The sequence below is a fragment of the Cervus canadensis genome, chromosome 14 (assembly GCF_019320065.1).
Source record: "Cervus canadensis isolate Bull #8, Minnesota chromosome 14, ASM1932006v1, whole genome shotgun sequence".
Lineage (NCBI taxonomy): Eukaryota > Metazoa > Chordata > Mammalia > Artiodactyla > Cervidae > Cervus > Cervus canadensis.
Genome location: NC_057399.1, coordinates 8,790,020 through 8,802,636, shown reverse-complemented (window position 1 = coordinate 8,802,636; position 12,617 = coordinate 8,790,020). Strand labels below are relative to the sequence as shown.

At 50.1% G+C, this 12,617-nt stretch overlaps 1 protein-coding gene across 2 annotated transcripts in view; it reads left to right on the top strand.

The window, feature by feature from the left end:
* Nucleotides 1-387: 387 nt before the first annotated feature.
* NR4A3 (nuclear receptor subfamily 4 group A member 3) overlaps nucleotides 388-12,617 on the top strand; it is a 43,111-nt gene continuing 30,881 nt past the window's right edge. Inside the window, exons 1-6 of one of the 2 annotated variants that reach the window (XM_043486893.1) lie at nucleotides 388-940; nucleotides 4,199-4,372; nucleotides 5,439-5,510; nucleotides 7,242-8,218; nucleotides 11,804-11,933; nucleotides 12,395-12,567. In XM_043486893.1, coding sequence (XP_043342828.1) covers nucleotides 5,480-5,510; nucleotides 7,242-8,218; nucleotides 11,804-11,933; nucleotides 12,395-12,567 — 1,311 coding nt within the window. In that variant the 5' untranslated portion in view covers nucleotides 388-940; nucleotides 4,199-4,372; nucleotides 5,439-5,479. The remainder of the gene's footprint in view (nucleotides 941-4,198; nucleotides 4,373-5,438; nucleotides 5,511-7,241; nucleotides 8,219-11,803; nucleotides 11,934-12,394; nucleotides 12,568-12,617) is intronic. The other variant, XM_043486894.1, reaches the window with a different exon arrangement.

The window sequence follows — 12,617 nt, the reverse complement described above, 5'->3', positions numbered from 1 at the left end:
TCTCCTCCAACTCTACTCCACCCGAGCCTGACAGCTGGGCGGTCCCGCCTGACCTGCGGGCGGGCCGCTGCACCCTCTTACCGACTCGCGACCGGGCGAGCCGCGCGGTTGCAAAGGGGTTGGCAGCCCTAGTCCGAAAGGTCTCCGCGCCAGGACTGGCTGCGCCGCAGTTTCCATTGTCCTGCCCTGCGAATGGCCGGGGAACGCGCGCGCGTGCTCGCACATGCACACACACACACACACACACACACACACCCTCCCTCGCACACGCGGAACCGGCTGGGCCAGAGGAGGGAGGAGGAGGGTGACGTAGCGTCCCATGGCGTCACATTGACGTCTCGCATTCCAGGCACTCTATGGAGAGGGCGCTAGGGCTCCTGTGGCATAAATGACGTGCCGAGAGAGCGAGCGAACGCGCAGCCGGGAGAGCGGAGTCTCCTGCCTCCCGCCCCCCACCCCTCCAGCTCCTGCTCCTCCTCCGCTCCCCACACACAGACAAGCTCACACCCGCTCCCTCACTCGCACACACAGACACACGCGCGCACACACGCTCCTCACACACACTCTACTCTCTCCCGCGCGCTCACACCCCTCTCGCCCTGCGCCCTCGCGGGTGCAGCGCCGCGCCGCAGTCGGACTCCCCTCCTGGGCTCACTTTGCAACGCTGACGGCGCCGGCGGTGGCCGTGGAGGTGGGAACAGAAGCGGCATCCTATCCCCTGGTCGCGGCCGGAGACGGGACGCCAGCGGAACCCCTCGGCGGCGCTCTCCCATGAGTCGGGATCGCAGCATCCCCTGCCAGCAGCTCACTGCCTCTGGGAGCCGCTGGACTTGTACACCGCAGCCCTTCCGGGACAGCAACATTGACACCCCCTCCAGTGCAGATTTCGGGGCAGCTTTCTAGAAACTCGCACTAAAGACGGAACCGCCACAGCATTCAAGTACGTATGAGATTCGCTCAGTTAATAGGGGGACTTGTTAAAAGTTGGCGCGCTGGGAAGCTCAGCTTCTGAAATTGACAACTTTTTGAGTTGGGGTTTTCCCCTGCTAGCTCCTCGCTCCGGCTTTGCTCGCGGAGTCGCCGGTGGGTTCTGATCTGAAACTTTTCCCTCCCGGTAGCGGGCCTGCGGGGATCTCTGGAGCTTGTGGGATTCCTCTCCTTACCCGAAGAGGCGAAAAGCCTCTAACAAAGACGAGGACCGGGATTTGTGCAGTAGCAGCTCCAGCGATGTAATTCAGGGTATTTCGGCTCTAGTTGTCATGGTAATGATGCTCTAGGCGGCGGCGGCAGCGGCAGGGAGTTGCAGCTCCTGTGATGAACGGCAGTAATTTTCCTGCCTTTTAACTAGGATTGGAAATAGGGGCTCCGGTGGGTCCAAGTTAATCTACCTAATGGTGACTCCGAGATGGTTGACTGGGAGGAAGCTCGGGAAGGAAGGGGACCTGGCTGGAGTTTGCAGCCGGGTTCGGAGGACCTCAGGAAAGAGGGCGTAATTGTAGGAATGCGGCTTATTGTATTGAAATGAGCCTGGGGCTCCACCAGACACGTCTGCCTGGCGTCGCCGACTTGCCGGTGTACACTTTTACCTTCGTAGGTAATCGGGTGTAATTGCCGACCCCCGTGCCCCAACATGCGTGGGGACTGTGTCCCCCCTCCTCTGGGCCTTGACTCGGTCTGGGTAAGGCACGTTTCAACTGACAGAATTCGCGCTTTTGGAGAAGTTGCTCGGAGTGTCTTACTCTTGATAGAAATGAAAGTTCTCGGTGGTAAGAGGAGAACGGTCAAGCGAGTGCAGCCTGGGGAGACTGACTTCCAAGGGCACTTCTCAAACCCGTTGGAAGCTTGGGGCAATCGTGAGGGAGAAGGCATTTGTCCCTTGATTCTAAAGAACGTTCCTGGAGATTGTCATTTATCTGTTATGCCCACGGACTGTCTAAAGGGAAGAGCTGCAAGGAGTTTGGTTATCAGAAATCTCAGGCTATTATCCCAGAGCCCTAGAGTGCCGGGAGAGAGGTACAGAGCGCCGTTCAGTCATTTCATTGCGAACCCAATCCTGAATCTTCTTTTCCCACGACAGAGAGATGTTTTACAGAACTGAGTTGGGGAGAGGAAAAGCTGCCCGACGTGGCTTCTGAGCACAGTCAATGAAGTCTGAATTTATTAGAGTTCTCTTATCTTAACAAGATGCTCATAATGTGGACTGTCAAAAACCTCTTGGGCCGCAGCAGCCTTCACACCCGCTCCCCACCCCCGCACCCACCCCACCCTACCCCCTTCCCTCGGACCCTGCGCTCGCAGAAACTCTCCCCCGCGGTTTGCCTCCTCTCCCTCGGTCTTTCTGAGAATCTCAGTCTTTCCCTTTCTGTCGATCTCTCCTCCACTCCTCCTGCCCCCGCCCCACCTCCGCCCCCGCTCCCCAGGGTTGGAAACTCCGTGGAGGAGCCCGGGTCACAATGGTGCGTTTCACGGTTTCCTTCACACACTCCACCACGGGGAGGGGAACACGGGGGTGTTCCTTTCGCCTGCCCACGAGAAAGAAAGGGGCTTTGACAGAGGTAGTTATTTCTTCCTAATTTACAACCTCGAGGCTCCGTGTTCCCGGCCGCGGCGGCCGCGAGCGGGAGCGGAGCAACGTGTTTCCAGGCGCGGAGGCTTTGCCTAGGTAACCGGTCCTTTCGGGGCGGGGGGAGAGGGGGGCGCGGAGAGAGTCGAGGGGCACTACGCTCGGCTGTAGGAGGTGTGGTGTGGGTTGCCCACCCCACCCCAGCCCAGCCCACCCCCGCCAACGCTGGGCGCGCGAGGGAAGCCTCCGCTTCCTTGGGGAGACGCTTCCCTCACCCACCCTAGCCAGAGGTCGATCCTTGGAGAACGACTCCGCTTGAAAGACCCCAAAGAAGGGCGGGAACGTGGGCACCTGGAGGAGGTGGTGGGAGGTTGCCGGAGACTCCCATTGAAGATGCGGAGGGACGGGAAGCGCACGTTACAGCCGTGGGAAGATCCTGCGCTAGGGCGAGCGCAAGCTTTCTGTAGTATCAGCTGGGGCTGGCAGAGGAGGGGGGGGGGGCAAGGGAATCCCCTACTTCCTGGCCGTCAGGGGCTTCCCGGATCTGGGGGCTCCGATCCCCTCTCTCCTTTCAGGCAAGCCGCGGGTGCAGGGGCGGCGGGAGACGAAACTTACTCGACACCCGCGGTTCGGGCACGCCCGAGGTTTTTGGGATTTTGGCGGTTTTCTTTCGGGTGCCGGTTCCCATTCTAATAGCTGTGAGTGGGTCCGGGCAAAGGGGGCGCTGTAGGCCGGAGAGTCGGACACGACTGAGCGACTGAACTGAACTGAACTGGGGTCATGGGATCCTTTCCCGAGGCCCGCCGAAATGCGCTTCCAGGTACAAAGTTTCGCTAAGGCTTTGCGCAGAGACACTTGCCCCAGAGCCGCTCTCGGCGCCCTCCGGGTCGCCGTGTGGCCCGGAGCCTCGAAGTCGCCCACTCTCTGGGATACCGCCCGAGGGTGCAGGGGGGCCTCCCTCGGCTGGCACCAGCAGCGGCAAACGCCGACCGCCTTGTGCGGTGCTTCCAGCGCCGGCCTATTTCCACTGCGCTCTTTTGTTTGCTTGACCCCTGGACCCCGAAACTCGCCGCTAATAGAAGCGAAGCTCCATTAGCATTTAGAATGAAAAGCTCAGACTTTCTTAATTCCTCGGGGCATTCATGCATTCGTTCCGGACCCTGTGCATTTCCTACGCAACGTGTAAAATTTGTATTTGAGGGGTGGGGGCGGGTGAAATTGGAAAATATTTTCCGCTCCTGCACACTCACAGACTCCGATTCCGGCAGAACTCTTTCCTCAAGTGTTCCCATTCTTCGGTTTTCCTGACATCGCTAGCTTGGAACCAGTTGGGGGGTCAGGCAGATTAATTTCTGGGCAACAACTGGTTGCGCGTTTTCTAGCCTCGGTTCGGGAACCACACAACCGCCATGAGCGCGGACAACCTTTGCTCGGCTGCCCCACGGCGCTGTGATGCCTTTTGCCCAGGGACTCCGATCACCCTAAACACTGCTTTCTGAGCCTTTTAATTCTTTGTCATTTCTAGAGATCCCTACCACCCCCACCCCCGTATGCCCAGTCCAGGCCTCGGTGACCCAGCATAGTCTTACTGTGACCTTTATGCTTTCTCCTGGCGCCCGCCCCCCGTCCCCCCAGAGCCTACTGCGGAAGAGCGCAGCCCGGCAAGCCCCATCGCTGAGACTGGGCCCTCAGCGGAGCCGGGCGGCCCCGCAGCCACTTCACCCAGCCGGCCGTCCCCGCCTCCTCCACGCTCAGCCTCCGCTGGAGAGACCCCCAGCCCCACCATTCAGCGCGCAAGATATCCTCCAGGTAGGTCTGAAGGCACGACCCTTTATTCTTCCCGGGCTGGGAGGTGTGGGTGGGGAAGCCACACACCCACAAGCAGGCTGGTGGACTTGCCCGGCGCCAGGACAGTGCGTGACTGCCGGCCGCGAGGTTCACGGCGCAGGTGGCATCTTTGCACGAAGCTCCTCTGGATACCACACGCTGTTGCTACCTAGTGGAGCAGACAGATTAAATTAAGCGTTGCATTTCTCAAAGATATTTTTCCTAAGAAAAATGCAAATACACCAGTAGATTGGGATATTTTGATACCTTTTAATGTCTTCATTTTTGCTTTCCTTTTAATGCTAAGGCATTTAAGAGTTATGGGATCATTTCGAACAATACAAAGCATTTTTGTTTGTATAAAACCCAAATCATCTGAGTGCAGACATTTGGATTATTGCAGCTCAGAGGGAAAGAGGGAAAGCATGTGAGCTGAAAACCAAGGAGTAAATTTGAGTTGGGCAAAAGAAAGGATTGCAGGTTTAGCTTGTAGCACCTCTTTTTGCACTTGGTAAAGGACTCCCCTGGTGGTTCAGTGGTTAAGAAGCCACCTGCCAATGCAGTAGGCGTGGCTCCACCCCTGGATTGGGAGGACCCCTGGAAGAGGAAATGGCAACCCATTCCACTATTCTTGCCTGGGAAATGCCATGGACAGAGGTCACAAAAGCGTTGGACAGGACTTAGCGATTAAACAACCACCAAGGGATACCAGGTGCCTAGCCAAAGAGATGCAAATAAATAGAACTCAGTCCCAGTAAGCTCGTCTTCTATCTGGAAACCTCAGAAAATCACAAAGAACAACAATAGGTAGGGACTGGTGAAGGATGATAGAAAAGAGTCATAGAGAAATCCAAGGGAAGGGAACAAATGAAACATCAGGCAATGCTCTTTTTTTTTTTTTTTTTAATGACTAGCCTTTCATTTCACCCCAAAAGCTGGACAGCAGGGTAAGTGCTCCTTTAACTTGAAACTAATGATGATTTGTAGGGCCTTGCTTGGAAAACAGAGGCTTGAACTGGCCTCTCCTCATCACTGCTTCTTCCAACAGGCCCTCAACACCTTTTTTCAAGTCAAGATTTCATCCCATACATGTATGACTCAATCAGATTTGGAAATGTGGGTAAGAGAAAGATGTCAAAGGAAACGTGAAGTATTCGCTTTTCTATTAGTCACACCTTTTACACGATAGACTCCAAAGAGACGTTAAACACATGGTTTTCCTTTGGTTCAGAAAAACCAACCACCAGAAACTACCCAGTTTACTATTTATATTTAGCCATAAAGAAGAGGAAATAATTAGATACATTATCCACTGGATCAAATATGTCTCAGGGCTTTCTCATTAGTTCAACCTCTCTGAACAATAATAAGTACTCCAGATATCAGTGCTTTGGGGCTGAGGAAAACTAAATCTATTAAGAAAATGTTTTCTTTTCTAGAGGTGCTAACTTTTCTATCATAAGAAAATATGTAGATAACTCACTTATTATAACCAAACTGTAGTTATTAAGCAGCTATTGATATATTTATTACTTAGATGGGGGAATATATATATATTTACATATACATTTATACATATACATATGTACCGCTGGAGAAGGGAATGGCAACCCACTCCAGTATTCTTGCCTGGAAAACTCCATGGACAGAGGAGCCTGGAGGTCTATAGTCCCTGGGGTCACAAAGAGTCAGACACGACTGAGTGACTAACACTTGCTTACATACGTGTGCTAAGTCGCTTCAGTCATGTCTGACTGTGTGCAACCCTGTGGACTATAGCCTGCCAGGTTCCTCTGTCCATGGGAGTCTCTAGGCAAGGATACTGGAGTGGGTTGCCATGCCCTCCTTCAGGAGATCTTGCTGACCCAGGGATCGAACCCGCATCTCTTATGACTCCTGCACTGGCAGTTGAGTTCTTTACCGCTACCACTAGTGATTCCTGGGAACCTATATATGTATATGTGTATATATATATATAGGTGTATATGGCACAGAGCAGGTTTGGTGGGTGTTTTGTTGCAGCTGCCGATCCTTTTCTTTGCAGATGGCGCAAACTCCCTCAAGCCCATTTCCTGGGCCTGTGTTCCCACCTCACCACCTAGCTGGCTGAAATCATCAACAGGGGTCCAGTTTGAGCAGGCTGCCAGTCCTGTTTGGAGGAGTAGGGAGGGGGTGGGAGAAAGCAACCACAAAGTGTGTGGGTAGCCTCAGTTGGCACTCATAAAATGTTAGAATGTCACTGGGCCAGTAAGTCCCAAGTAGAACACCTTTTTTTCTTTCTTTTACTAATACTCAAGTTTACATATCAGAGAGTTGACTTGGGGAGTGGGGGAATAGTGGTCTCTTGCTCCCAAAATAAACCAACAGGGCATTCACTGGATTTCCTCTTGTCTTCCTAAATTGATAGCTGAGATCACTCCATTAAATTTCCAGGGCTCAAAATCACTTTTTAAAACACAATTGGACTTTTGAGGGAAGACATCAAACTTCCCAGATCTAATGGAGGACGGGGCAAGGGAAGGAAGGAGGACACAGAGGTCCCCAGGAGGCTAGGTTTTGACAGCCTGTGGCCCCATGGGCAGTTCCTGAGGGATTCGGCTTTCTGCCCATGGAGGAAGGGAGGAAAGTGGGGGAGACAGAGGGAGGGAGGGAAGAAGGAAGGAGAAAAGAAATAAAAAAGGAATGAAAGAAACAGAGAGCAAGCAGTGGAAGGGGGGAAGGAAGGAATCTATGCTGCTAGAAAGGTGGAAAGACCGTCACTTCCCAGTTCCCACATTAGAGAGCAACGAATCCATTGCCACCCATTAGCTAGGAAGACGCTTCTGAGTGGCCCTTTTTCCTCTCCGTGCAGATATGCCCTGCGTGCAAGCCCAGTATAGCCCTTCGCCGCCAGGTTCCAGCTATGCAGCACAAACATACGGCTCGGATTACACCACGGAGATCATGAACCCTGACTACGCCAAGCTGACCATGGACCTTGGCAGCACGGAGATCGCCGCCACAGCCACCACGTCCCTGCCCAGCTTCAGCACCTTCATGGAGGGCTACTCCAGCAGCTACGAACTCAAGCCCTCCTGCCTGTACCAGATGCAGCCGTCGGGGCCACGGCCGCTGATTAAGATGGAGCAGGGTCGCGCGCACGGTTACCACCATCATCACCATGAGCATCACCACCAGCAGCAGCAGCAGCAGCAGCAGCCCTCCATTCCGCCCCCCTCCGGGCCGGAGGACGAGGTGCTACCCAGCACCTCCATGTACTTTAAGCAGTCCCCGCCGTCCACCCCCACCACGCCGGGCTTCCCCTCGCAGGCGGGGGCGATGTGGGACGACGCAATGCCCTCGGCGCCCGGCTGCATCGCGCCCGGCCCGCTGCTCGACCCGCCGATGAAGGCGATGCCCACGGTGGCCGGCGCGCGCTTCCCACTCTTCCACTTCAAGCCCTCGCCGCCGCACCCGCCCGCGCCGGGCCCCGCCGGCGGCCACCACCTGGGCTACGACCCGACGGCCGCCGCCGCGCTCAGCCTTCCGCTGGGAGCCGCCGCCGCGGCAGCCGCCGCCGCCGCCGCCGCGGGCAGCCAGGCCGCCGCGCTCGAGGGCCACCCGTACGGGCTGCCGCTGGCCAAGAGGGCGTCCGCCCTGGCCTTCCCGCCGCTGGGCCTCACGGCCTCCCCCACCGCGTCCAGCCTCCTGGGCGAGAGCCCCAGTTTGCCGTCGCCGCCCAGCAGGAGCTCGGCCTCGGGCGAGGGCACGTGCGCCGTCTGCGGGGACAACGCCGCCTGCCAGCACTACGGCGTGCGCACCTGCGAGGGCTGCAAGGGCTTCTTCAAGGTGAGCCTCCTCTCGGGACCCTCCCCTCCGCGGCCGGCCTCCTCAGCCCCCGCTGAGAGCGGCTGAGCTGGTCCTTCAGCCCGAGCCACTAGAGGTGTGATGTTACACGTGCACTCCTGTAGCCTTTGCTAGCACCTTCACACCCACTTTCTCGGGGCCTTTTAACTTGATGTCCATCTCAGGAGGCTGCCTGCCCCAGGTGGGCTTGCGGAGACTGTGAACTTCCCGACGTGGCTTTACCGGCTGCAATTTTTTCTGGAGAGAGCTTTCGGAAGATTCGCAAAGGGATCTGTGACCTCAGAAATATACACACCTCTCTGTATTCCTCTTCTATCCATCCCAAATGTCTGAGGGAATAGAGTCTTGGCGTGCCAGGCCTTGGGTATTTGTATCTCATTTAATCCTCCTAGTGAGAGCTAGAACTCTAGATCAGACAGAACTGAGATTGAATTTTGGCCACCCACTAGCTAGCTTTATGAACAGCATCTTGAGGGTTTAAATTAGTTATCCTTGTTTTATAGAGGAGGAAATGGAGGCTCAAAGAAGTTATTCCACTGCCGCTGGACACACACTCAGAAAGTGAGATGGAGGCAGGATGCCAACTGGTGTTTGCATGACCCTAAAGTGCAGACTTTCTTCACAGCTCAGCAGCTGAAGAAGAGACAGGGGCATCTGGGGGATGCAGCTTAGGGCAGCTCCCCTTGCAGAAGAGAGAACTGGAGCCTCATCAATCTGCTCCACTTCTGTGCCACACACAAGGCCAGGTGTGGACACTCTTCATTAGCTCATAGACCCAAAGGAGAATTTTACAGCGGGAGGGGGTCTTCAGCCTCCCCCTTCTTTTACCCATGAGGGTATTGAAGGTTAGAGAGGTGATTTAGTGGCACATGGGGACAGTTACAGCTAGTTTCTGTTACTCTGGAGTTCAGTGCTCTCTGCGCCACTCAGAGAGAAGCGGCCTTGCTCTCTTGCTGCTCTGCTTTTGCTCTTGACCCCAGACACTTACTTCTGCGCCACCCTCCCTATTCTCAGTGCTTTGGTCATTGCATCAGGTGTTTGCAAACCCAAGAATGTTCTCCCACAATTCTCACTTCCTAACCTCCAGTGCTGGCCAGGGTGGAGAGAGAGGAGAAGCTGGATGCTGATTGGGTAATGAGGATTTGGGAGGCCAATAGGCTGGATCTTGGAACATGCTGGAATTAAGAGTCAGAACACCCAGAAAGGAATCCTTGATCTGTCACCTATCAATTTTATGATGTTGGGTAGGACACTTCCTTCCAGACCTCAGTTTCCCTATCAGGTGAATACAATTCAGAGAAGAAGTGTTAGTTTTAAATGAGATAAAACATTTATGAAAACACTTTATAATTTTTAAAGGGTCATAAAAGAATAGTACATTGTAAATGAAAACTACAAAGTATTTATGAAAAATGCACATGTGTACATTGGTATACATACCAACAAGCAACAGTTATTTTTGATCTGGAGATAGGAATCATGTGATTAATTAAATTCTGCAGACAAATGAGAAAATGTTTGTGGAAAGATTTTACAATATATTAAGCACCATACAAGAGGTATGCTAGATTATGATGTCTTAAATGTAGAACTGTCAGTTTAGCCGTTTTTTTTCTGTCAAGTAATTGCATTTCTTCAGCAGATTTGATTTTTACAGTGTTGCAGTGGAAATGCTGAAAGGCATTGAAACAGGCAGTCAGAAGGGGGAAAAGAAAGAAAAACAATTACGAGAACTATAAGTAATCCATAAATATAACCACCCCTGAATAATTGAGAGTTGACCTAAATGCAGGAGTGATAATACATTCCTGGTCTAGAAATGTCAATTGTGTTCCCCAACAAGCCTCCTTTTTCTACAGCAATACCTTGAAAACAAATCTATACTTGAAAGGGTGGGGGTAGGATCGGGGAGAACCACCCCACGGATCTGTTAATTAAGGGAGGACAGGAGCATGTTTTACCCAGTGGCTTTCTACCATTAAATTGAATTCTTTAAAAATGTGACATGAAGTGCAGTTAATGATGGGAATTCAGTGATTGAACCATAACGATCTCTGCAGGCACACAAATGTTAGGGAGGTTTCAGGTTATTGGGAAAGCATATACCTGACGCAAAATGCCACCAGCCCTCAAATTGGTATATCCTTGAGGATGATGACAAGAGATACAGTTTTCTAAAATTACTTTGAAAGAGAGCTTTTAATTACAATGAAAGAGAGCTTCATTCAGGAAACACAGGTTTCCTACCCTTACAGACTGCTGCAAATTTAAATGCTGGAAACATCAGAAGTATGTTGTATCTTGGAAATTTCTCATTTTGAACTAGAATCACCTGCTAAAGCAGGGAAAATGTATCTGACTTTAAATTTTAAGTAAGCAGTTTAGAAATGATCTCTTGAAATGAAATTAAAAGGTGATAGAGTAAAAACTGATACAAGAGGATTGAGAATTGCTGAAAATTAAAAAAGATAGAAAGTAAATCTAGAATTTTAGACACAAAATAGCTCCTATCCCAGATTACCTGGATTTTTTTTTTCATGTAGCCCAGGCTTACCAAATAAATTCACCTTTCTGCTCTATTTGGAGTTGAATAGATTCAGGTAATTTCTGAATGAATGGTGAATACACATCCATTTGCACAGATTATTTTTATTTTTTTAAATCAAGCATTCTCTTGTCTCTGGAGCATAAAATATCTTTTATTATTTCATGTTTCATTTTTAAATTGTATGTGATTCTGAAGAATACAACATTATTTTATATCCATACCCAAGTTTAATGTAGCATCTTTTACAGTATAGCTATTTTGTTCATGTCAATAGTCATTTATGACATAACCTATTAATGGGAATTTTCATTGAAAATATATGGCCCTCATATTCCTTCCTTTATCTCATTATTTTTTGTTTGTTTTTTCTTGGATGTGATAGTGGTTTTTAGTATCCAGTTTTAAATCTTTACTTTCAAAAGTCAGAAATCGACAGTTTACCATTCTTTTAAAAATAACATACACTGCAAAGGTTGATTAAGTGATTTGTTTTTGCATTAAAACTTTATTTCCTATGTTATAACTAGAGAAATCCTCATTTTTGCTATTTATGATTTCATCTCTATTGGCAGACAAAGCCAGTTTCTGTGATATTTGACTTACTATAGTGATAGGCAACAAAGTATATCCCAGATAATTTTGATTTTATTTTAATAAGGTCAGCAATAATCAGGGGAGTGGACCAAGTAGCAAATTGTTCCCAAGGGGATATTAAAAGTGAAGATAATCTAATCCTCCAAGGTATGATATGTTGACCTGGTAATTTCAGATATGATTTTATCATTCAGACTTGGATGTCTCCTGAGACTTGCTTCAGAACAATCCGAGATGATTTTCATTGTCAGCAGCTAACACTAATAAAATTGTTTTTCCTGCAGGCTAGCGTGTTAGGAAATTAAATTTATCTAATTATACGAATTGCACTGTCGCTTTTCACATTGTAATTAAAATACATCTTGTCAGGTCCTACCTCTTTCCAGAAACTATTAGTTGACTATCTGTGTATTGTATTTCCTCAGAGAACAGTGCAGAAAAATGCAAAATATGTTTGCCTGGCAAATAAAAACTGCCCCGTAGACAAGAGACGTCGAAACCGATGTCAGTACTGTCGATTTCAGAAGTGTCTCAGTGTCGGAATGGTTAAAGAAGGTATGAGTATAATGCTTTTTATCAAACTTGCTTATAAATATTCTCAGATATCCCTGGGAAAAGCTAATATTTGCATTAGGATGGTGAATTTTCCTAGTTTCCCTTTCCTTTCAGCATTTTATTTTTATGGTGTATTTACATTTAAAAATAGCAGAGGTCTGCTTATTCTAATTTCTCAAAATCAATAGAGAGCTTGTGTACATACATCTTCCTTCTATTTGAGAAGGAGACTTTTAGGGCTAATTCATTACCAAATGTACGTACGGGGTAGCTGTTATGCTGCCTGTTTCAACTCTCATTAAATCATTGTGGGGATATTACTCCAAACTTTTTCCACTTTTAAACTGTCGGTCTCATTTAACGATTTGCTCAGCTGTAAAGTGTTTTGTTTCCTTTCTGTGATTTATGGCTGTTTGTGGATATCTTTGGAGACATTTTTTCTTTTTTTCTCTTGGTGTCAGTTGTCCGTACAGACAGTCTGAAAGGGAGGAGAGGTCGGCTGCCTTCCAAACCAAAGAGCCCATTACAGCAGGAAGCCTCTCAGCCCTCTCCACCTTCTCCTCCGATCTGTATGATGAATGCCCTTGTCCGAGCTTTAACAGACTCAACGCCCAGAGATCTTGATTATTCCAGAGTAAGTTTTATGATATCCTGCTTTTGAGTGAATGATCAGTGTCTCTATTC